This window comes from Somniosus microcephalus, unplaced genomic scaffold, assembly GCF_052327205.1.
Source record: "Somniosus microcephalus isolate GS21.2 unplaced genomic scaffold, FLI_Smic_1.0 unresolved_chr4, whole genome shotgun sequence".
NCBI lineage: Eukaryota > Metazoa > Chordata > Chondrichthyes > Squaliformes > Somniosidae > Somniosus > Somniosus microcephalus.
This window is the reverse complement of record NW_028225182.1, coordinates 42,233,795-42,258,595: the sequence shown is the minus strand read 5'-3', so window position 1 is coordinate 42,258,595 and position 24,801 is coordinate 42,233,795. Positions and strand designations below refer to the sequence as shown.

Genomic DNA, 24,801 nt, shown 5'->3' with positions numbered 1-24,801 from the left:
TCCCAATGGGTCCCCAACTACTCCGACAAAGCCCGCCCCCTCTTGAAAGCATCCTCTTTTCCGCTCTCTGCTGAGGCCCACGCCACCTTCAAAAGCATTAAGTGGGACATTGAGCGGGCCACGCTACAGGCAGTGGACGAGAACACTCCCTTTCAAGTGGAAAGTGATGCGTCTGACTTTGCCTTGGCGGCCACCCTCAACCAGGCGGGGCGGCCCGTAGCTTTCTTCTCGAGGACCCTCCAAGGGCCCGAGATCAGACACTCCTCCGTGGATAAGGAGGCCCAAGCCATCGTGGAGGCAGTGCGCCACTGGCGCCACTACCTAGCCGGCAAACGCTTCACCCTACTTGCCGACCAGCGGTCGGTAGCGTTTATGTTCAATAATAAACAGAGGGGGAAGATTAAAAATGATAAGATTCTTAGGTGGCGGATCGAGCTCTCCACCTTCGATTATGACATCATTTACCGGCCAGGGGCCCTTAACGAATCCCCCGACGCCCTCTCACGAGGGATGTGTGCCAGCGCCACCGGGGATCGGCTACAGACCCTCCACAACGACCTCTGCCACCCAGGGGTCAGTCGGCTGTTCCACTTCATAAAGTCCCGTAACTTACCCTACTCGATTGAGGAAGTTCGGTCTCTGACCAGGAACTGCCGCACTTGCGCTGAGTTCTCCCTTATCTATTTTACTAGTGACGTCCTCAAAAAATTCCAGTAGATTAGTCGAGCACGATTTACCTTTTGTAAATCCATGTTGACTTTGTCCGATCCTGTCTCTGTTTTCCAAGTGCTCTGCTATTACATCTTTTATAATGGGCTCTAGCACTTTCCCCACTACCGATGTCGGGCTTACCGAGACCTGTAATTCCCCGTTTTCTCTCTACCACCTTTTTTGAATAGTGGGGTAACATTAGCTACCCTTCAATCCGTGGGTACTGTTCCAGAGTCCGTCGAATGTTGGAAGATGATCAGCAATGCATCTACTATTTCTAGGGCCACTTCCTTAATTACGCTAGGATGTAGATTATCAGGCCCTGGGGATTTATCGGCCTTCAATCCCATCAATTTCCCTAACACCATTTCCCTACAAATACTGATTTCTTTTAGTTCCTCCCTTTCATCGGACCCTATGTTCCCCGACATTTCTGGGAGGTTATTTGTGTCCCCCTTTGTGAAGACAGAACCAAAATATGTATTTAATTGGTCTGCCATTTCTTTGTTCCCCATTATAAATTCCCCAGTTGGGGATGCTCAAGAGGCCAAAATTGAAGGAGCGCAGAGCTTGCGGAGGGTTGTGGGGCTAGAGGAGGTTGGAGGGATTTCAAAACAACGATGAGAATTTTTAAAATCAAGGCGTTGCTTAACCGGGAATCAATGTAGGTCAGCGACGGGTGAATGGGACTTGGTGCGAGTTAGGATACGGGCAGCTGAGTTTTGGACGGCCTCAAGTAAATGGCGGGTAGTGCGTGGAAGGTCGGCATTGGAATAGTCGAGACTACAGGCGAATGGAGATGTGGCAGTCAGTCTCGCCTGGGTTTAGTGAGTGTCTACACAAAGCCTCATACACAACATACAAAAAGTTGATGTGCATTCACACTGAAGTCTCCCAATAAATATGTATAATCACAGAAGTGCTTGTTTGAGTAAACCAGTTAACATTTTATACACAGCCAGCACACCTCGCCTCACCCCGTAAACAGCTGCCATCAAAGCCCAGTTGCTGTATTATTTTGTGGGTCTGTGCTCGGGTTAGCAGCCCTCCAGGATTGTCCCAGAGGCTCCAGGAATTAAAAGATTCATCTCTGGGAGCCTGGCACGTCCTGAGTTCATGATAGGTGCGGTATTCCCAGAAGGTTGTGGGTTCGAGTCCCACTCCAGTGACAAGAGCACATTAATGCAGGCTGACACTCTAGTGCCACTGCTGAGGGAGCGCCGCACTGTCGGAGGTGTCATCTTTCGGATGAGACGTTAAACCGAGGGCCCGTCTGCCCTCTCGGGTGGATGTAAAAGATCCCATGGCCACTATTTCGTAGAAGAGCAGGGAGTTATCCCCTGGTGTCCTAGCCAATATTTATCCCTCAATCAACATCACTCAAAACAGATTATCTGGTCATTATCACATTGCTGTTTGTGGGAGCATGCTGTGTGCAAATTGGCTGCCGTGTTTCCTACATTACAACAGTGACTGCGCTCCAAAAAGTACCTCGTTGGCTGTAAAGCGTTTGGGATGTCCTGAGGCTGTGAAAGGCGCGATATAAATGCAAGTCTTTCTTTCTTTTACAGGCGACTTTGGGCCGATGGTTCCCAAAGCTCTCCACCCAATGGGGGCACTTTGGTTTGGTTTTTGGTTGATGACATCACCCAGTGTCTTCCTATTGATGGTTTTGGAGAAGGTCAACCCAATCTCTGCCTCTTTCTTTATCATAGGCAACGGCCTATTAAAAGCCAACCATGTGCTCCCTTTTTAAAGGGTCGCAAACGATAAGGTCTGTAAATTAACATCAATTTGAAAGGAACCTTAACAAATCAAATTAAAATTTGGTTGCCGGGGGTGATGATGCACTCCATTCTCCGCGGCGCCCACCGGTCGCGGAAGGCCTCAAGCGTGCCAGTGGATACCGCGTACTCCATATCCAGGGCCACCCGGGCGCGAACGTGGCCGCGGAAGAGAGGCAGGCAATCGGGCAGCTCTTTCCCGCCCTCTTTCCAGTTGCCTGTTGACACAGCCGAGGCGAAAACTCCCTTTCGTCTTCTGTGTCGCCACGAGATCAGCGGGACTAGCTCTGGTTCAACCTGGATGCGTTCCGCTTCTTTGAGGATGCCAGGTGTGGTGTATGTAACCTGTTCCACCTTAAGAGAACTTAAGCCTGTTCCACCTTAAGAGATGTACTACTTTCTCTGGCTGCTGTATACGTAATACCGGTGGTGACCACCGGTATATAAGCACTGTGTAGTAATATTGTATTTAGTAGTAGTCCTGACCTCCAACCAGTAAAGACCTGTTGAACTTTAATCTTGTAGTCTGTGTTAGTAATTACAACTAGAACACACAGACTTAACAGTGGCGACGAGTTCGATTCTTACCCTGCGGCAGTTTATATGCACGGCGGCTTCGTCCACAGAACGGACGTCGAAGAGAGGCTTCCACCCTCATCACCCTGCTGGAAGACACGTCGCGCGGCAGACATCGAGAAACCAGAGTGCAGAAGACATCCTGAACTCGAAGCCTCCATCAGCGGCTGTCAGCTATCTTCTTTCTACCTCGGTGGTGGGTAAGCCGGGCAGCGACGCGACCAGAAAGTCGGCCGCGTTGGCTGTACAGACGGGGAGGGAAGACGGAGGAATAAGGGCGGTGAGATCGATCGCGACCGGAGATAAGGGCCGGGCCGCATTCGGGCCAAAAGGCGCAGCGCGGGGACATCGATCGCGGCTGGTGATAAGGGCCGGGCCGCATTCGGGCTAAAAAGGCGCAGCGTCTGGGGCAACTGAAGGCGCGAGAGCCGCGGTGAAGCGGAGACAGCGTCGGGGGACGGGTGAAGACCGCCAAGCGCGGGAAAACCGCCATTTTGTAGATCTCCAGACAATTTGGGTCACCCTTCAGATAGCAGGAGTCCAAGTAAAGATGGAATTGGACACTGGATCGGCATTGACGGTCTTGAATAAGAAAGATTACAAAAGGTTATTCCAACATATTCCCCTACGGGATACGGAGATTATATTGAAAACATACACGGGGCAAAGGGTGTACCCCATCGGAAAGATAGAGGTTAAAGTGGTCCACAAGGGCGAAGAAAGCCAAGTAATGGACTTATATGTGCTACCTGAAGGAGGTCCACCACTACTGGGACGGGAGTGGATTAGGAAAATGAATATGGACTGGCACTCCTTGAAGGCACTAACGGTAGATTCCGGGGAAACAGATGTCAAACCTAAACGATTGTCCAAAATATTGGATGATGCTAAAGAGGTGTTCCAGCAGGGACTGGGAACACTGAGAGGAATTACGGCAAACATCAAAATTGATGAACATGCACACCCAAATTTTTTTAAAGCCAGGCCGGTACCCTATGCAATACGACCTACTGTAGAAGCGGAACTGGAAGCGCTAGAACGTTCAGGTGTACTGTCTAAGGTAGATTGGAGTGAGTGGGCTACGCCCATTGTTCCCGTTATGAAACGTCCTTCGAGCAACAAGCCAGGAGAACCAGGGAAGGTTCGCATCTGTGGAGATTTCAAAATCACCGTTAATCCGGTGCTTCACACGGTGCAGTATCCGCTTCCGCGGATTGAGGATATTTTTGCTTCGTTGTCTGGCGGGAAACACTTCACCAAGATAGACCTGGCGCAGGCGTACTTGCAGGTGGAGGTTGAAGAAGAGTCGCGCCAATACCTCACGATCAACACGCATCGAGGTTTGTACCGGTACAATAGGCTGGTTTTTGGAGTGGCATCGGCTCCAGCAATTTGGCAGAGGGCCACGGAGCAGGTATTACAGGGAATTCCAGGCACACAATGTTACCTGGACGATATTCTGATTACAGGTGATGGTGATGAAGAACACCTCGCAAACTTGCAACTGGTGCTCAACAGACTGAAAGAGTATGGACTTAGAGTTAATCGGCAGAAATGTGAGTTCTTCCAGAAGCGGATCTCGTACTGTGGTCATGTCATTGACCGGGAGGGGCTTCATAAGTTTCCTGACAAGATAGAGGCAGTTGTAAAGGCTCCCGCTCCGGATAATGTCTCTCAGTTGAGGTCGTTTCTAGGATTGATTAACTATTACCATAAATTTCTACCAAATCTATCCACGGTACTGCACCCGCTAAACGCTCTTTTACAGAAGGAGTAATTTTGGGAATGGAGCGAAAACTGTAAGAAGGCAAAAGCAAAAGCAAAGAATTGATCACTTCAACCCGACACTGCCTATTCGGTTAGCTTGTGATGCTTCTCCATATGGTATTGGGGCAGTACTCTCACACAAGTTGCCAAATGGCACGGAAAGGCCAGTCGCGTTTGCATCCAGATCATTGACCTCCGCTGAGCGCAACTATGCGCAGATCGATAGGGAGGCTCTCAGCCTTGTATGGGAGTGAAGAAGTTTAATCATTACCTGCAGGGCCAAAAATTCACACTTCTGACAGACCATCAGCCGTTGGTATCCATTTTTAACCCTAAGAAGGGTGTTTCAGTGATGACAGCACAGCGTCTCCAGAGATGGTCCCTTTTCCTAGGGGCACATCAATATCAAATAGAATTCAAAGGTACGAAGCAGCATGGCAATGCTGATGGGCTGTCGCGCCTGCCACTACCTGAAGAAGAAGAAACGACGAAAGTTGACCCTGTTGAGTTATTTCATTCGACCATCATCGAGTGTTTACCAGTCACCAATGCAAGTATTGAAAGAGAAACCAGGAACGACCCGACACTGTCCAGAGTCTACGAGGTGACAGTGAAAGGATGGCCAACACGTGGTGATCCTCTGTTACCGGCATTCTCGGCGAGGCGAGACCAGCTGTCCGTCTGCCATGGTACTTTGATGTACGGGACAAGAGTGATTATTCCTCCCAAGTTAAGGGAAAGAGTTCTAAAAGAACTGCATGAAGGTCATCTGGGGGGAGTTAAGATGAAAAGTCTTGCTAGGGCTTATGTATGGTGGCCGGGTATTGACCAACAGATAGAGGAGTTGACGAAAAGCTGCGCTGGGTGCCAAAAAGTGCAAAATGCACCTCCGATCGCACCACTACACCCATGGGAATGGCCTTCAGCCCCATGGCAGCGCGTACATATTGACTTTGCTGGTCCATTCATGGACTCCGTGTTCCTAATTGCGGTGGACGCACATTCCAAATGGCCAGAAGTGATCAAGATGAATACCACTACTTCAGAAAAGACAATTGCGGTGTTAAGAACAATATTCGCAAGGAACGGATTGCCAGAACAGATCTGTTCGGACAACGGACCACAGTTCGTGTCGGAAGAATTCCAAAAATTCTTAAAGAAGAATGGGGTGAAACATTATACCTCTGCCCCATATCATCCGGCGACAAACGGGTTGGCCGAGAGATTTGTCCAAACATTCAAAAAGGCAATAAAGGCCATGAACGATGATCAGATTCCGCTACAGCACAAGGTGGACAATTTCCTAATGGCATATCGAAACGCCGCTCATGCAGTGACTAACCAAAGTCCTGCCATGATGTTTTATAACAGGAGGTTGCGGTCCAGGTTGGACTTGTTAAAACCAAATGTGCGGAGGGAAGTGGAAAACAAACAGTTCCGGCATATTAATAACAAGACCACTCGAAGTTTCGACGTAGGACAACCAGTGTTGGCAAGGGGCTATGGAAACGAAAAATGGCAGTCCGGAACAATTCGGGCCAGACAAGGACCTCTGATGTACACAGTAGATATTGGTAACAATGTGATAAGGCGTCATGCGGATCAACTGGTAGAATCGAGAGCAAGGGTCAAACCCACGGTTGCGACAGAGACAACTGTGGAAGACGTTAATGAACCTGAAGCATCTACCTCGGCAGGGAATGTACCTGATGATGATAACACCCAATGCGTGGGAGACCAACTAGAGGAGTCACCTCAGCAACAGGAATCAGAGACCACTGAAAGGCGTTATCCAAACCGAATCAGAAGGCCTCCTGAGAGACTGAACCTTTGAACTGTTTATACCTGAAGTTATATATGTTATTATGTTATGTTAAATGGGGATATGACTGTTAAGCTAAAAAGGGAGGATTGCGGTGTATGTAACCTGTTCCACCTTAAGAGAACTTAAGCCTGTTCCACCTTAAGAGATGTACTACTTTCTCTGGCTGCTGTATACGTAATACCGGTGGTGACCACCGGTATATAAGCACTGTGTAGTAACATTGTATTTAGTAGTAGTCCGGACCTCCAACCAGCAAAGACCTGTTGAACTTTAATCTTGTAGTCTGTGTTAGTAATTACAACTAGAACACACAGACTTAACACCAGGGACCTGGTAAGAGTTGGCCAGATGTCGGAAGGTAAGACGGTGAGCGTTGACGCTGAGTAACTCCTGGATGTGTCTCCTGCAGATCTTCATCAGTTGCCACCTGAGAGTAGCTGCAGCAGATCAAAGGCCGGATTCGGTCAACAAAGCCTGTTCCTTCCAGAAGCCAGCCAACCGGTGAGAGAAATCTACCCCCGAATGGTGGACCTCTTTCTTTTTGGCGTATGGATGCATTCTGACCGATGGCTTGCTTCCTTGTTTAGATGGTCCCTGGTGAACGAGTTGGGCCTGTCCCTGCTGGAAGGATCCAATGAGGTTTGTGCCTGTTGTGATGGGGGCAACTGCAGGGCCGAGAGATTGCGATCTGGAGGAAGACCACACTCCAGGCGCAGGAGGGAGGTCCCATCTGAGCTTGGAATGTTGTGGTGGTGTTGGGTGTTGAGGGTGAAGGAGGATGTTTTGTAACTGGATGGAACTAATTGTTGCAGAGTCTGAGCCTGTGTGGGAGAGTGAGGCCTCACTTGGACCTCTGATCGTCCTGGATGTAGATCTGGACCTGGTTCATTCGGTGGATAGTGAAGCTGCTGGGACTCGTGAGGATGTTCCGAGTTCTTATCGAGGTGAGTGTTGATTGTATGAAAACCCAATTCCAGTCCTGTGACTCCTGACTCCATATTGGCTTCTCGTTCTCGGCAGGTGATGTGTGTTCTGAGCTACTTCTGGTCGCGGCTGTGACGTTGGCAGCTGGGGTCCTGATCTCCGCCTCTCTGGTGGCCTTCCTACTGTCCAGGAAACACAACTGAATCCTCTCCCTCAATTGAGCTGCTTTATTTGTCAAAGAATGCTTCAATAAAATTGAAATGTGACTTGGTTGAGTTACAGTCTTTGGTGTTGAACTGGATTTTAAATACACTGTCATGGTGGTTTGAACTAAGTTGTCTAAATGACACTAGACCAGTTTTGGAGGCCTATATTTAACTGACAATTTCACCACACACCGCTTAGTTTTGGGTAGTTGAAAGTAGGCATTTGCACCTGGAATAATATTGTGGCCTTAATAGGATGGCAACTAGAATCATACAGCACAGAAAGAGGCCATTCGGCCCATCATGCCTGTTCTGCCCTCGCAACGCGATCCTATGCAGAGCTAGACAGATAGCGAACAACTCGATATCTTCCAATAAAATCACAAGGCTTGACTTTTCTTGTAACGCTTTACTGAAAGATTCTTACTGTAAAACTGAAATACAACACAGAAATGGAAGGACACATTAGTATACAGACGCATAATTGATATGTATACACAAATTTAGGTACGCCTGGGCAACACAGTACATCTGGCAACGAATTACATTTAGCAAGCTGGAAGGCATTCTCTTTAAATTAGCCCTGTACATAGTGTATCCAATACGGCTGCTAGTTAACCAGCTGGACAGAAAAAGTTGCAACTAAACATTTTCTACAACATACAGTGTACGCTAATCGTCTATAGCATTCTAATTACTCACAGACAAACAATTTCCAAGACTGAAGCGTGGGGACAATACAACCGAGGAGCACCGTGGCGCAGGTCTTGTTCCGGCGGCAGCTCCACGAGGAATGAACTTGCAGTGCCGTGGGGAGCGTGATGACCTCATCACGCTCGGGGTCGTGACGTCGTCGCGTTTGCCGGTAGTTGCGTCGCTGGCCGTTGGGGCCTAGGTCGGGAGCAGGAGCTGGAGGCCAGGCTGGGCCGGTGCTTGCCGCGGGAGCGGAAGATAGCGGCGCTCCCGGCGGCTGATCGATGCGGCCGAAGACGCTGGGCCGGGCTGTGCCGGCAGCCTTTCTGGAGAGCCGAGTCGGGCCGGCAGCCGCCTCACGCACGTCACGTCGTACGTGACGTGACGTCAGCACGCTAAGGCGCGTCTTAAAGGGGCAATGGCCCTAAACGGTGAGTTAAAGGGGCAACGGCCCTAACAGGTAAGTTATACATATATAAGTAGGTTATGTACATACAGTGAGGTTAAGTTAGAGGGAGAGACAGCACACTCCCCGCTTGGTACAATTCCATTTGTACCACTACAGATACAAAATAACCTGAAGAAAACGTCCTTTGGCTGCCACACACTCAGAGTCCGTTCTCTAGATTTCTTCGGAAAGGAGGACTACGATCTCTGAGACTGGCCTCAGAAACACCTTGACAGTCTCTTCCTTGACGATCTTCACCTCCACCTTGCGGACCCTCTTGTCCCTGCTCGGCAGAGTTTTGACGGCCAGTCCCACTGGCCGTTCGTTTGTGTGCTTGGCTGTCTTTCAGCAAGACGACATCTCTCACTTTGACATTCGGCTTGTCTCCTGTCCATTTCCTACGGCTCTGTAGGGTGGGCAAATACTCTCCTCTCCATCTCTTCCAAGAAGTGTCTGCACGACACTGTACTTGCTTCCCGTGCAGCTCGGCCATGTCGAAGTTTCCAGAGGGAGCTGAAATACCACTCATCTTTTGAGTCAGGAGCATCGCTGGGGTGGGGACTGCAGGCATGTCTGGGTCGGTGGACACCGGCACCAGGGTTCTCCTGAGCGAGCAGAGGCGCCCCGCAGCCTGCTCCCCGCTACTCGGAAGACGGCGTCCAGGAGAGCGAAACGGCAGGGGTGCCGCCCAGCTGTGTCTATCGTCCTTGGACCTTTCAAACACTGAGCATCCTAGGCCATCTGTGCTCACAGTGGGGCCTGCCTCTTCCTCACAGGCAGAGGAGGTTGACCTATGATGCTGCGTCATGTCGTCGTAGTCCTCCTTTACCTGGATCCTGTTTGGGCATGGGCTGAGACAGGATGTGCGACCGTTGCGCAACACGTTTGCTTTATAGACGCTGACATCCGCTGGTTTGTGGACTGTTCCCAGGCAAACTCCACCCACGAGGACCCATCCCAGGTCAAGCCGCTGCGCATAGGGAGCATCGTGGGGCCCGTTGATGTGCTCACGCACCTTGTGCACCCTTAAGATGTCTCTTCCCAAGAGTAGGAGGATTGGAGCGTCCGGGTCCCCAGCTGGAATCTTATTGGCAATTGGCTGTAGGTGGGGCTGATGGCGTGCGACCTCTGGGGAGGGGATTTCCGTCCTGTCCTCTGGCATCATGTCGCACTCAATCAAGGTGGGGAGGGGAAGCTGTAGTTTCCCATCCATGGACTCGATCATGAAGTTCCCAACTCTCCTACCCGTAGTCTCTGTTGTCCCTGCACAGGTTTTTAGCGTGTACGGAGCCGTGCTGGCCTTGACGTCGAAGAGATTGAAGAATTCCGTCTTCGCTAGAGACTTGTTACTTTGCTCGTCGAGCACTGCATACATTTTGATTGCCTTCTCCTTTCTCCCTGCAGGATATGCTTTAACCAAGCAGATTTTGGAGCATGAGCGTGGGCTGCTTGCATTTCCGCAAACCTCTGTACACTTGGAGGTGACTGAAGATGTGCTTTCGCTTTGCTCCCCGCTATCCTCTTTGTCAACCGCGGCGCTCTCGGTGGTTGACGGAGGAGGACCTGGATGCAGGGCTGCTATGTGTTTTTCGCTGTTGCACTCAAGGCACTTGATTGTCGCCTTGCAGTCTTTTGCCATGTGCGTAGTCGACCCACAACACCTGAAGCAGCTGCGGTTCTCTTTCAGGTATGATGTGCGTTCATCAATGGGCTTGTCTCTAAAGCTTCGACACTTTTTGAGTGGGTGGGGCTTCTTGTGTATAGGACACTGACGATCTGGGTCATCCACTTCATTCCCAGCAGAACTGGATTGGTTGACTGAGGGTTCGGCGGGAACATCTGTTTTGTGCACACTCACAGAGGCTTTGTTGCTGTCCTTTGTGGGTTTCTCTGTTCTCGAAGGAGCGTAACTGCTGGAGGTGGAGAAAGTGAAACTTGGATCATTCCTCACCCTTGCCTGTTGTTGGACAAACCTGGAGAAGAGAGAGAAGGGGGGAAATGCCACTCCATTGTCCTCCTTGTACTTGGATCCCTTAGCTATCCATTTCTCTTGAAGATTGTGGGGGAGCTTTTCCACTATTGGGTTTACCCCGCGAGCCGTATCCAAATACGAGAGGCCGGTCAGGTAACCTTCTCCCTTGGCACACTCCAGTTCGAGGAGAATGTCGCCCAGTTCTCTGAGCTCGACATTATCCTTGTTGGTTAGCTTCGGGAAGTCCTCAAGCTTCTTGAGCAGTGCGTGTTCGATGACTTCTGGTGTCCCATAACAGTCGTCGAGACGTTGCCAAACCAGGTTGAGGCCTGCTGTGGGATTGAGGACGTGCGCTGAGCGAATTCTCTTCGCCTGCCTTGACGACTCAGCTCCGAGCCACTTTATCATCAAGTCTAGTTCTTCTCTGGCCGACAGATTCAAGTCCTTGGTGGTACTCAGGAAGGATGCTCTCCATGACCAATAATCTTCAGGACGGTCATCGAATTCTAGGAGGCCTGAACTTAATAATTCTCGGCGAGTAAGGTACCTGGCGAAGTCTTGTGCGCCTTGCGGCTCGGGCGAGGACTGCTTAGCTGGATTGGCCGAGTGTTGTGGAGGTCTCTGCAGGTGAGTCTTACTCGTTTCTTCTCTTTTAAGCTCAGTGTCTCCGAAAACGGGCCGTTTGTTGCTGGGGTGAGTAGCTAGTTCTACGTCGAGATACCTGAATGTTTCCTTTGGGAGCACTTTGGAGTGTTGTTGGACATACTCATTTGTACGTTGCTCTGGACTGAGGGGCTGTTCCAGGTCATATGTTTCCTGGCTGGGCTCCCCGCGTTCGCTCTCCTCATCTTCTTCATAAGCTGCGGCTTCGGCTTTAGCGGCAGCGGCAGCTCTCTGGCTTTGGAGAATGTGGAGAATGGCAGCGAGATCAGCTCTCTGCTTTACAAGGTCAGCTTTCTGCTTCATCATACTAGCGTCGAGGTCGGCTCTCTGCTTCATGAGGTCAGCTTCTTTTTCAGCGAAGGACAATTGCGCTTGGGTGGCCTTTGCCTTGGCACGTGCTTTGGCGGCTGTAGAAGCTGTCGATGACGACGGTCTGCTGGACCGCCGAGATGACCTAGAGGTAACTTTAGGGAACTGTGACTTGGCATCGTTTGCTGGGAGAGCTGTCAGTGACGACGGTCTGCTGGACCGCCGAGATGTTCTAGAGGCTGCTTTAGAGGACTGTGACTTGGCCTCGTTTGCTGGGAGAGGCTCATTCTTCTCGATTGGCTGGTCGACTTCCTCTAGAGTATATTGTTTTCCTGAGCGTAGACTCATGGTAGCTGAGTGGTATCTTCCTGTGCTTGAGCCAGCTGTGCTGCTGTCCTTTTACTGTTCTGCCCTCGCAACGCGATCCTATGCAGAGCTAGACAGATAGCGAACAACTCGATATCTTCCAATAAAATCACAAGGCTTGACTTTTCTTGTAACGCTTTACTGAAAGATTCTTACTGTAAAACTGAAATACAACACAGAAATGGAAGGACACATTAGTATACAGACGCATAATTGATATGTATACACAAATTTAGGTACGCCTGGGCAACACAGTACATCTGGCAACGAATTACATTTAGCAAGCTGGAAGGCATTCTCTTTAAATTAGCCCTGTACATAGTGTATCAAATACGGCTGCTAGTTAACCAGCTAGACAGAGAAAGTTACAACTAAACATTTTCTACAACATACAGTGTACGCTAATCGTCTATAGCATTCTAAATACTCACAGACAAACAATTTCCAAGACTGAAGCGTGGGGACAATACAACCGAGGAGCACCGTGGCGCAGGTCTTGTTCCGGCGGCAGCTCCACGAGGAATGAACTTGCAGTGCCGTGGGGAGCGTGATGACCTCATCACGCTCGGGGTCGTGACGTCGTCGCGTTTGCCGGTAGTTGCGTCGCTGGCCGTTGGGGCCTAGGTCGGGAGCAGGAGCTGGAGGCCAGGCTGGGCCGGTGCTTGCCGCGGGAGCGGAAGATAGCGGCGCTCCCGGCGGCTGATCGATGCGGCCGAAGACGCTGGGCCGGGCTGTGCCGGCAGCCTTTCTGGATAGCCGAGTCGGGCCGGCAGCCGCCTCACGCACGTCACGTCGTACGTGACGTGACGTCAGCACGCTAAGGCGCGTCTTAAAGGGGCAATGGCCCTAAACGGTGAGTTAAAGGGGCAACGGCCCTAACAGGTAAGTTATACATATATAAGTAGGTTATGTACATACAGTGAGGTTAAGTTAGAGCGAGAGACAGCACAATGCCTGTGCTGGCTCTTTGAAAGAGTTCTCCAATTAGTCCCACTCCCCCCGGCTCTTCCCCATATCCCTGCCATTTTCACCTCTTTGTATTTATCCAATTCCCATTTTTGAAAGACACTATTGAATCTGCTTCCACCGCCCTTTCAGGCAGCGTGTTCCAGATCACAACTTCTTCTTTATATTAGAAGTCTCCTCACCTCACCTCTGGCTCTCTTGTCAATGACGTTATTTACTAACCCGTCTGCCAGTGGAAACCGTTTCTCCTTATTTACTTTAATCAAAACCCTTACCATTTTGAACCCCTCCCTTGACCTTCTCTGCTCTAAGGAGAACAATCCCAACTTCTCTGCAGTAATATTGTGACCTTTGTAAAGGGATGAAAGCGATGGGGAGCTTCTGCCATCTTTCTAGAGCGAGTAGATGGGGTTACAGACACCCAGCTAGGAGTCCGCTGTGAGAAGGTTCCAGTCCCACATCGGGGGTCAAGAGACGAGACCAAAGCAGCATCTCCTTAATTGGCCATCTTGCTCCTTGTCCACTGGCGGTAGGTGTGTCTTGGCCTGGTACTGTCACTCTGCTGGCTCTATTCCACATTTAACATCCCTTAAAGGTTAGTTACAATTGCCTTTTTGAATATAGTGATGTAACCTACCACCCACCATCACACATGGGTGGGTAGTGGAATCAAACAGTGCTGAGGGGATTGGTAAATGATCAATGATCTTTTTCATTGCACTCTGGCTTCTGGTGCATTTCCCCCACCCGCCCAAAATCCTTCGCCCACGCCACCTCCCATCACCCCCTGTTGGTGGCCGTGCCTTCAGACATCTGGCACCTCAGCTCAGACATTCTCTCCCTAAATCCCTCAACCTCTCCTCCTAATACATTGCTTCAAACCTACATCAGTGTCCAGGCATTTACCTGTCCTAATGTCTCCTCCTTTGACTGTCAGGTTTTTGCCTGATTTACGTGAGTTGAATGCTTTGCTTAGTTGAACATTGGGCGGTGTAACAAGGCACCACTGCAACCAGATGGTGAGGATAAAGGGGCAGGAATATAAGATGGCCATTAGCAGATCAAATTAAGAATTTAGGAGGACATTCTTTACACAGAATGTGGAACATGGAGTGGTTGAAGCAGATATATTTGGAGTTGAGATACAGATCGACCATGATCGAATTGAATGGCAGAACAGGCTCGAGGGCCTGAATGGACTCCTCCTGTTCATTTGTAAAGGAGGCTGGTAGCATAGATGAGGGAGAATGAAATAGAGGGCTCTGTGGGGTGGGGAGTTAGATAGAAAGCAAAGCACGCTCTACACTGTCCCATCAAACACTCCCAGGGCAGCAAGAGTACGGGTTAGATACAGAGTAAAGCTCCGTCTACACTGCCTCATCAAACACTCCCAGCGCAGGTACAGCATAAGTTAGATACTGTTGTGTCCCCTTGTGTTCTTATTACTATGTAATACAGACATTTTTAACTCATTTTGAGTTTACAGCTTTTACTCAGTGCTTTCATGATGTTGCTGCCGCATGGTGCGGAGTGATACGAGATGTCCGACCTTGCACTGTGCACTGCCTGACACAGTGTGCCACATAGCAGTATAAATGCACTAACCAAAGTAGTTCCATATAACAATGTAACAAGTAGTTTCATTTAACAATGTGATAATATAACGATGTAACAGATACAGGTGACAGCATGAGTTAGATACAGAGTAAAGCTCCCTCTACACTGTCCCATCAAGCACTCCCAGTGCAGCTACAGCGCGGGTTAGATACAGAATAAAGCTCCCTTTACAATGTCACGTCAAAATCTCCCAGGGCAGGTACAGCACGGGTTAGATATAGAGTAACGCTCCCTCTACACTGTCACTTCAAACAGTCCCAGGACACGCACAGCATGGGTTAGATACAGAGTAAAGCTCCCTCTGCACTGTCCCATGAAACACTCCCAGGGCAGGTACAGCACGGTTAGATACAGAGTAAAGCTCCCTCTACACTGTCCCATCAAATACTCCCAGGACAGGTACAGCACGGGTCAGATACAGAGTAAAGCTCCCTTTAAACTGTCCCATCAAACACTCCCAGGGCAGCTACAGCATAGGTTAGATACAGAGTAAAGCCCCCTTTAGACTGTCGCATCAAACTCTCCCATGGCAGATACAGCATGAGTTAGATACAGAGTAAAGCTCCCTCTACACTACCCCATCAAACACTCCCAAGGCAGGTACAGCACGGGTTAGACACAGAGTAAAGCTCTCTTTACAATGTCCCATCAAACACTCCCAGGGCAGGTAGAGCACGGGTTAGATACACAGTAAAGCTCCCTGTGCTCTGCGCAAACAAGGTAGCAAATCCCAACCTCAGAGGATCAGACCCTATTAACCACCTCCCTCAGATTTCATGTTCCCACAGCTCGGCCATTTGTGGATCCTCCCCTTCCTTCACTCCACCATTGGCACCTTGGGATGTTTTTCTGCATTAAAGGTGCGATATGATGACAAGTTGGTGTTGTTGTTCCAGTGTGACAGTCTCCATTTACCATCACACTCTTTATCAGACTGTATGAAACAGGACAGTTGCAATTAGAGTGACTTTGCCTCTATTTGGGGGTTTTAATTGGATAGACTGTTTCCCCCTCGTGATGTCCTTTTAGTTATCAGCAGGGACGGGGGAGCTTGTCCTGTTTTGCAGACTACGAGTTAGGGGCAGTGGGTGAAGCTCAGGCCCACACTGATCATCTATAAGGGGTCCTCCCCACAAGGGACAGGACACCACTAACAAGAACAAAGAGTCTGTCCGAACTAATGTCCCACAGTACATATCAACTGATTAAGGTCCAACTTTCCGATCCGGTTCAATGAGGCAATGATCCCGTCCGGATCCAGCCACTTGTAGAAGCTTCTGGAAAACCCATTGGACTCCGAGTGTTTGCATGCCAGGCTCCCTGGAGAGGGAGCGGGCAATGCCCACCGGTACACTCGAGGCCTCCCGCAACCGGTGGGCACCGCAGGGAGTGGAGAGTCTTATCGACACGAGTAATAATATGATGATTGACTTTTATGAGTTTCCTGTTGTTTTGTCGAAATAACATTCTGTGTTTGAGTTCCTTTGTTAGTTGTGCCAACTTAAAGAGGGAGGCCAGGTATAAATTCGTTCCTCTGTTGATGACACCGGGACAACCCATGTCATTTTATGGCTCAATTAAAAAAATCCACATTAGACATAGGAACATGGGAACAGGAGGAGGCCATTCAGCCCCTCGAGCCTGTCGCCTCATTCAATGAGATCATGGCTGATCTGGGACCTAACTCCATATACCCGCCTTTGGCCCATATCCCTTAATACCTTTGGTTATCAAAAATCTATCAATGTCAGATTTAAAATGAACAATTGACCCAGCAACAACTGCCGTTAGCGGAAGAGAGTTCCAAACCTTTCCCACCCTTTGTGTGTAGAAGTGTTTCCTAACTTCACTTCTGAAAGATCTGGCTCTAATTTTTAGGCCATGTCCCCTTGTCCTGAACTCCCAACCGGCGGAATTAGTTTGTCTCTGTGTACCCTATCGGTTCCCCTTAATATCTGGAAAACTTCAATCAAATCACCCCTTAACTTTCTAAATCCCGAGCTTCTCACCATTGGGAAAGTACGCTGATCTATCCTTTTTAGATCCAAAGTGGATGACTACTGTATTAATGGTGCCCATCAAAATGTGCCCTTGTGTGACTCTTTCAGGTGGGGGTGATTGACCAAATTGTAATAGGCCCTCCTGGCAATAAATCCATCAGTTCTGTCTTTCTTTTCCTTTTTTTATTCTTCTTTTTTTTTCTTTTTTTGTCAAGTTTTATTTCAAGTTTTATTAATTTACAGTTGATTAGTTTAACCAAAAGAGCACCCCTATTGGTCGAATGTTTTCTTAAGTTACAGTCAATTGCTTTAATCAAGAAGAGCAATCAAATTTGAAATTAGTTTGTTCAGGTTCCTTTAAAGTTTTATTTATTTACAGACTAACTGGTTAATCACCCACACAGAAAAGTGTACAGTTGATTTGTGTAACCACCCAATCAAAAGAGTCACTCCGATTGGTCGAATTAAAATAGGCCCTCCTGGCAATAAATACATGAGTTCTGTGATTGGGTAGAAATTGTGGAGCTTGGGGTTAATTAGCTCAATGTGACTGCAGGTTGTGTGTATAAAAGGTGCTTGTTGGTGGGTGTAGGGATAGTTGAGTTGTTTAGTATCATGGGGGATTTTGTAGTGAGGGGTTTGCTCCCAGTGCTGGTGTTAGTTGGAGCTGTTTGTTCCTCTGATATTTGGCAACAGTTTGGGGGCCAGCGGTTTCCATGGCGAAGAGTAAAAGCCACCCCTGGGCCTCAGCGAGTCCCTTCTCCTGGGTCTCCCTTTGGCTCCGGTTTCAGTGTGTCTGAGGGGCGCAGTGTGTCTCCACTGCAGACTGTGATGGTGCAGTGTGGAGAGCACAACCTGCTGGTCAGGGTACAGATGGATTTGTTTGGAACCAGGCACCTGATTAAAGCTGCTGACCTGACCCTGGGGATGGCAGGTTGTCGGCCAACCGGGATCGACTCTCAGAACCGCACCGTCCTCTTTGATTATGGGCTGCATGAGTGTGGCAGCAGAGTGAAGGTAATGTGATTCCTCAACTCTTGCTCTAAGCTTGGAGTATGGATTAGACCCAACTCTTTATTCCTACCTTTGGTGAAATGTCATTGATGTTGAGGAGATTCCTGTCTCCTGCTTTTAAATCCTCAGACTTGTGTTGAATTATGCATTGTCCTTGGCTTTAACTGGTCTTCCTGAGTCTCCAACCTTGTGATCTCAGCCCTATTGGCCTTGAGCCTTCACTTAGTTCTTCAAACTTTTCCTTCCATACATCTTGTCTTGTGGATTTTCAGGTCCCTGGGGATTCAGTTTAATGGTTCAGTTATCTACAATATTCAGTTTTTGTCTCTGTCTCTCATACAGAGGAGCTGCGATTAAATGAGGATTTAATCTTGTTCTTTTCATTGCTCTAAATTATCAACCTGTGGCTCCTTTTATTGAAGTGAAGCTGTCCTTTCATTGAGTCTTCATTCTGTTTAATTGTCTTGTGCTTGCAATCCCCCTCCTTGCATTAGCTACTGAGGCTGCACAACTTCCAACCACCTGAGTAGAATGTTGTCCATTTCTGAACCTGATGTCTTTCAGATGTCTGGAGATTTCCTGGTCTACGCCACCCACCTGAACCACACCCCCAAGGCCCATGGATCTGTCATTGTGAGAACTAATGGAGCTGTCATTCCCATTGAGTGCCACTATTTTAGGTAAGATTCTTTACGCTGTCGCGAATAACGTCTACAGCTGGTGTAGTTCTCTGACCTTGTCCTAAAATGGCTCCATTGTCTTTCCAGGAAGGGCAATGTGAGCAGTGACCCGATCAAGCCCACCTGGATCCCGTTCAGCTCCACCAAGTCTGGAGAGGGGCTTCTGTCATTCTCTCTGCGCCTAATGAACAGTATGTGATGGGGAATGACTTCCTGTAGTCACCCACTGGCAGTTGTACCCAGTCTCCAACCCTTGTCCCTCTTGTACTTCAGATGACTGGCTCACAGAGCGCACCTCGACTGTCTACTACCTGGGTGACCTCATTCACATTGAGGCCTCTGTTTCAATGACCAACCACATGCCCCTGAAGCTCTACATTGACCGCTGTGTCGCTACGTTGAGCCCAGACACGGACTCCACCCCGAGATACAGCATCATTGACTACAATGGGTAAGGAGCGCTCTGCTTTCTCCAGTTGGTCCTGTCTCGATGGCTTCTCTTGATTCACTCAATGTCCCTTTTTTTAAATTTATTTCTTCAGTTGCCTCCTGGACAGCAAAGCTGAGGACTCCTTCTCAACCTTCGTGTTGCCAAGAGACGAGCGTGAGTTGGACAAGCTCCACTTTGACTTGGATGCGTTCCGCTTCTTTGGCGATGACCGTTCCTTGGTAAGAGGAAGCCGACCACTGCAAAGTATTTACAGCCAATCTGCATAACTGGCTTGTGCTCCACACGAGTGTCCTCCCACCCCTCTTCATCTAACTCCAACATATCCTTCTATTCCTTTCTCCTTCATGTGTTTATCTAGCTTCCCCTTAAATGCATCTACATTATTCACCTCAACCACTCCGTGGTAGCGAGTTCCACATTCTCCCCACTCTGGGTAAAGAAGTTTCTCCTGAATTCTCTCTGCTGTATATCCTGTGTAATCCTATGAATAACTAACATTAACCACTTTTCTCTGTTTCTAGCCAGCTTGCTATCCATTCTGCTACTTGTCCCCTGAATCCACCTGTTCATTGAGTTCCCAAGTTGGGAGGGAGTCACTGAATAACACTAGTGTTGAATGTGTCCCTCAGATTTTCATCTCCTGTCACCTGAAGGTTGCTGCAGTGGATCGGAGAGATTCCATGAGCAAAGCTTGTACTTTCCAGAAGATGCAGAATGTGTAAGTGCCCCCTCTCTCACTCAGGGATGTGTTTGTGTGGGGAAGTGATGCCCAACCTGATTGTGAAACTGATTCTCTTGTTTAGCTGGGCTCCATTGGAAGTATCCAACAATGACGTTTGTGCCTGTTGTCACTTGGGCAACTGCAGTGCCACAAGGGAGTTTGGATTTGATTCCAGAGGAAGGAGGGATCTTGTACCTGAAGCTGGTAGGACATTGATTCTCTAGATGTTGGAGGTTGCCCTTTACCCTCTCTCTCTAACTGGAATGTTTGATATTGCAGGGAGTGATGCTGAATTGAAGTGGGAGGGTGAGGCCTCACTTGGACCCCTGGTCATTCTGGACACTGATGTGACAGACCTGGCAACTGAGTCCCTTAATGAGGTTGAGCAACGGATGCAGGAGAGGTCTCCAGGTGGTGAGTTGGCCGACTGCTAGTTTCCATTTCCCCCTCAGTATTTCCTTCACTCACTGTTGGTTTCTCATTGCTGTTTAGGTGCGGAGTCTGAGGTGGTCCTGATGGTGGCCCTGACTGTGACTGCTGTGTCTCTGATCTCTGCTTCTTTGATCGCCTTGTTCCTGTACAGGAAACACAAGCAAACCCTGCGCAACAACTTGTGATTAATAAAGTGGTGAAATTAGCAAATCTGTCATGGTTATTGCTTGCATTTGGTCATTGATCAAGGCTGGGGATATGCATTCTGAATATGGGAAGTTTTCCATATTTATTTACTTCCATTAATGATTCTTGACCCAGTGGCATGCCTGCTGAGTGTATTTAAGCTTTTCACCAGATATCAGGCTACTGGGGTATGTGCCCCATTTCACTAGTTTATTAACAGCTGTTAAGTCTGCGTGTTGTTTAGTTAATTAACACACAGACTAATGAGTAACAACAAAACAGGTCTTTACTGGTTGGAGGTAGGGACTATATGTAGGTCTTTACTTCATGCCCACAGGCGGGAACTGAGGGGAGATCAGTACCCACAGTACTATTTATACCCCTATGGCCAGGAGTGGTACTGTGTATCACTACGCCCTACAAGTAGTGCAGTCCTGTCCATAGGTTTGAAGTAGCACACATATTACATACACAACATTCCTCCCTTAGCTTTACAGTCATCTCCCCATTTAACATAATGTAATAACATATATAACTTCAGGTTTACATAACAGAATAACATAGATACATAGATAACTTCATGTCAAAACAGATCACAGATTCAGTCTCTGCGGAAAACAGTTCACAGATTCAATCTCTGCGGAAAATAGTTCAGATTCAGTCTCTGTGCTGTAGTCGGTTCACGTTGCTGGAGTGACTCATTCAATAGTCCTTCCATGGATTTAACAGCTTGAACTTCCGAACTGATTTGGCTCCGTTCGGAGGGACCACGTGTGTGTGATCTGGTAGGGGTGATAATGGTTCAGATGGTTATCATCTTCTGCTTCGTCTTTTCCTTTTCTGCTTCTTAGACTCTCTGGGCTCCCCTGTCAGCTGCCAGCTGTAGCGCCACCATCTCCCTATGTTCCTTAGACTTTAAGTGATTCATCCTGATTTCTGCACTTTGGGAGTTTTCATCACAAGCTGGGCAGACCAGATCACTATAATATTCAGTGTCACTCAATAGGTCATGGTAATATTCGGTGTCGTCCTGATCTAGGCCAGCGAGAGGGTCTTCTATTTCCTCCATACCAGCTGGGCGTTAGCCAGCTTTTGTTCCAAGTCCAGACATCTTTCCTGAAGAGACTTCTTCATGCGTACCTCTTCATCCAGCTTTTTCTGGGCTTTCAGCAAGTCGTTTACTAATGACCTCCATTTGAGATTTTATTACTTCAACTTCTTTTGGAGATTGATTGATCGGACTATTCAATCCCTCTACCGGAGCAGCTGTTTCAGCGGTCTGTTGTTCTACGTTGACGTGAGTCAGCGTACTTTTGGCATCCAAGGGCTGCTCTGTTGCAGTCATCTCAGTCTGTGTTGCCACCTCAGCTCTTCCAATAACCTTTGAGAGCTCCGAACCCCTTTCGTTTGAATATTGAAGTTTGTGTTCAAGTTTTTCCCATTTCCGAGTCCTGTCCTTCAGCATCTGCAGGAGTTGGCTGACCGTTAACTTCTCTGACATCAGATGTTTTGTGTGCTCCTGCTCCATTTGCTCCAGCAGCTGCTTCTGTTGTCTTTCCAAATGTTCCCACTCTATATCAAAGAACTCTTTCGTCGCATTCATCTCTTGCTCAAAACGGCGAATCATTTGTTCTAATTGCTGTTGCAGTTTGAAATGGAGTTGAGTTCTAGCCCGGTGTCCCTCAGAAATGTGCATGTCAGTAGACTGGACAGATTCAGAATTCTCTATCTCAGTGGAATTCTGTGCTGAAACTTTGTCTTTTGCACACGGGTTGGTCTTACCATCATCAGTTCCAGAGTCTGGGTTGATTATGTTCACCGAGTTCTCACTCGTTATTGTTTGTAGGAAATGCCAGTCGATATTCATTTTCCTAATCCACGCCCGTCCTAGTAGTGGAGGACCTCCTTCAGATAGCACATGTAAGTCCATTATTTGACTTTCTTCGCCCTTGTGGACCACTGTGACCTCAATTTTCCCGATGGGGTACACTCTTTGCCCCGTGTATGTTTTCAATATGAGCTCCGTATCCTGTAGGGGAATATGTTGGAATAATCTTTCTTATTTATGACCGTCAATGCCGATCCAGTGTCCAATTCCAGTTTTACTTGGACTCCTTCTATCTGAAGAGTGACCCAAATTGTCTGGAGGTCTGCACCCTTACCAACGTTGAGTACCCTTAAGCTAGCCAGTTCAATACTGCTTAAGCCAGCCAGTTCATTACTGCTAGCGTCTGAATCGGACTCCTGTTCGGCCACCTTGTGTACTTTTGCGTATTTTCCTTGCGGTGACTTCTTGTTGCTGGTCTTCTTCCCTGACTTGCATACTCTAGCTATGTGTCCAAGCCTACCACAAGTTCTACATTCTTGGTTTTTAAACCAACACTGGTTCTGATCATGCGTTGTCTTTCCACAACGATAACATTTGCCAGAACTCACACCCAATTTGTGTGCACTGAGCTCCGGTGACCGTAGCTGCATTACTGCCGTGCCTCTCGCTGCGGCTTCGTGTGCTGCTGCCATAGTGACCGCCTTCTCAAGCGTCAGCTCATTCTCCTCGAGCAGTCGCTTTTGTGTATCCTGTTTAAATAAACCACACACAAATTTGTCTCGTAGTGCACCTGTCAGTCCCGTTCCAAACTGGCAATATTTCGCTAATTTACGCAATTCCAGCAAATATTCAGCATTGCTTTCATGCTGTAGCTGCCTTCTGTCGTAAAATTTAAATCGTTCCGCTAGCATCAGCGGCGTGGGGTTTAGATGATCTTTCAGGACAGTAACAATCTCATCGAACGTCTTATCCGCCGGTTCATCTGGTGATAACAGGTGTTTCAATTGCCCGTATGTCTTCGCACCCATTAAATTTAATAATGTTAGAGCTTTATCTTGGTCACGAATTTTATTGGCCTTACAATAATTTTTTACTCTTTCAACATATATGGCCCAACCTTCGAGGTCACTATCAAAGGTGCTAATATTCCCGTGTTTAGGCATTGTAGATTTGCAATTTCTCAGATTTTATTTCCATTACTTGTTATCAAAGATGGCGGCTTCCCGCTCTTGCCGTCGTCCTCCGCCCACAAAATGGCAGTTTTCCCGCGCTTGGCGGTCTTCACCCGTCCCCCGACGCCGTCTCCCTTCAGCCCCCGAGTGCGGCCCTTATCTTCGCCGCGATCGCCCGAGTGTGGCCCTTATCAGCGGATGCGATCGCTGGATCGCGAAGTGGCTCCCGACCGAAGCGGCTCTCGGCCCTTATCTTCTGTGCGATCGATAGCCCGCGCTGTGCACCGCGGCTCTCACCTTGAGCTTCTGCAGCCGCCGCGCCTTTCAGTCCGAGTGCGGCCCTTATCTTTGGTCCCGATCGCTGGCCCGCGCTGCGCCTCGCACTTGAAAGCGGCCCGGCCTTACCTCCGATCGCGATCGATGGCCCTTATCTCCCGATCGTGATCGCCCTTGTTCCTCCGACTTCCCCAGCCCTGTCCTTGCAGCCAACGCTGCCCGGCTTACCCCACCACCGAGGTTGAAAAGGAAACTGCAGGATGTCTTCTGTCCTCCAGTTCACAGTCGCTGGAAGCTGTCAGGATGTCGTCTGCATTCCAGTTCACAGTCGCTGATGGAGGCTTCAGGGTCCCGATGCCTGTCGCTTCCAGTGGGGTGGTGAGGGATGAAACCTCTCTTCGACGTCCTGTCTGTGGACGAAGCCGCCGTGGAATAACTGCCGCAGGGTAAGAATCTGACTCGTCGCCAGTGTTAAGTCTGCGCGTTGTTTAGTTAATTAACACACAGACTAATGAGTAACAACAAAACAGGTCTTTACTGGTTGGAGGTAGGGACTATACGTCGGTCTTTACTTCATGCCCACAGGCGGGAACTGAGGGGAGATCAGTACTATTTATACCCCTATGGCCAGGAGTGGTACTGCGTATCACTACGCCCTACAAGTAGTGCAGTCCTGTCCATAGGTTTAAAGTAGCACACATATTACATACACAACAACAGCAACTTGGAAGTGTTTGCTTGGAGCGAGTTATCTTGGCCTGCTGTTTGTCCCTTGTTAAGGAGGTTTGTGGGGCTCTTGTGGAGTGAGGTTAGTGGGACTGATTATTGAGCCCCATGAAATTGCAACGTTCCTGGAAATTTTAATGCTGTGATTAATTTATTACTAGAAGTGGAGGTTGTTTAGTCCTCTGTAACTGACTGGGATAATGAGTCTAAATGGGGTAGATGTCCATATTATAAAAATGATAGAGGCACTAGTGAGGGTGCAAAACATTTACTAGGATGATTCCAGAACTGAGATTTGACTTATTAGGAAAGATTGACCTGTTTGGGATGCCTTCTTTAGGAAAGAGAAGGCTGAGGGTGTTTAAAATTATGACTGGGTTTGATAGGTTAGATCTAGAGATGTTTCCACTTGGGGGCAAGACCAGAACTAGGGGCCTGTAACTACAAGGTAGTAACTAACTAATGACTCCAATGGTGAATTCAGGAGA

General features: G+C 48.5%; 2 protein-coding genes and 1 long non-coding RNA gene across 3 annotated transcripts; 1 reads left to right on the top strand and 2 right to left on the bottom strand.

The window, feature by feature from the left end:
- Positions 1–8,187: 8,187 nt before the first annotated feature.
- LOC147090626 (uncharacterized) lies at positions 8,188–10,597 on the bottom strand. The gene is made up of 2 exons (XM_085977386.1): positions 8,496–10,597; positions 8,188–8,227 (listed from the first exon to the last, which is right to left on the bottom strand). Exon 1 carries the CDS (start codon positions 10,571–10,573, stop codon positions 9,095–9,097), a length of 1,479 nt encoding a protein of 492 aa, XP_085833512.1. The 5' UTR covers positions 10,574–10,597; the 3' UTR covers positions 8,188–8,227; positions 8,496–9,094.
- A 1,770-nt stretch (positions 10,598–12,367) lies between these two features.
- On the bottom strand, positions 12,368–13,174 carry LOC147090625 (uncharacterized). The gene is made up of 2 exons (XR_015075289.1): positions 12,676–13,174; positions 12,368–12,407 (listed from the first exon to the last, which is right to left on the bottom strand). It is a non-coding gene; the product is annotated as an uncharacterized LOC147090625 (long non-coding RNA).
- Positions 13,175–17,452: 4,278 nt separating this feature from the next.
- Positions 17,453–20,335, top strand: LOC147090624 (zona pellucida sperm-binding protein 3-like). The gene is made up of 9 exons (XM_085977389.1): positions 17,453–17,844; positions 18,406–18,521; positions 18,609–18,712; positions 18,795–18,972; positions 19,064–19,190; positions 19,602–19,690; positions 19,776–19,897; positions 19,973–20,107; positions 20,186–20,335. The coding sequence occupies exons 1-9, from the start codon at positions 17,659–17,661 to the stop codon at positions 20,308–20,310; spliced, it is 1,182 nt and encodes a 393-aa protein (XP_085833515.1). The 5' UTR covers positions 17,453–17,658; the 3' UTR covers positions 20,311–20,335.
- The last annotated feature ends 4,466 nt before the right edge of the window (positions 20,336–24,801 follow it).

What these genes read in the sequence shown, in the direction of transcription:
- LOC147090624 (XM_085977389.1), top strand. Translation starts at nt 17,659, where the DNA reads ATGGTGCAGTGTGGAGAGCACAACCTGCTGGTCAGGGTACAGATGGAT. An exon ending in ATTGAGTGCCACTATTTTAG is followed by an intron (nt 18,522 to 18,608) that starts GTAAGATTCTTT and finishes TTGTCTTTCCAG; the next exon opens with GAAGGGCAATGTGAGCAGTG. An exon ending in GCAGGAGAGGTCTCCAGGTG is followed by an intron (nt 20,108 to 20,185) that starts GTGAGTTGGCCG and finishes ATTGCTGTTTAG; the next exon opens with GTGCGGAGTCTGAGGTGGTC.
- LOC147090626 (XM_085977386.1), bottom strand. Translation starts at nt 10,573, where the DNA reads ATGGCAAAAGACTGCAAGGCGACAATCAAGTGCCTTGAGTGCAACAGC.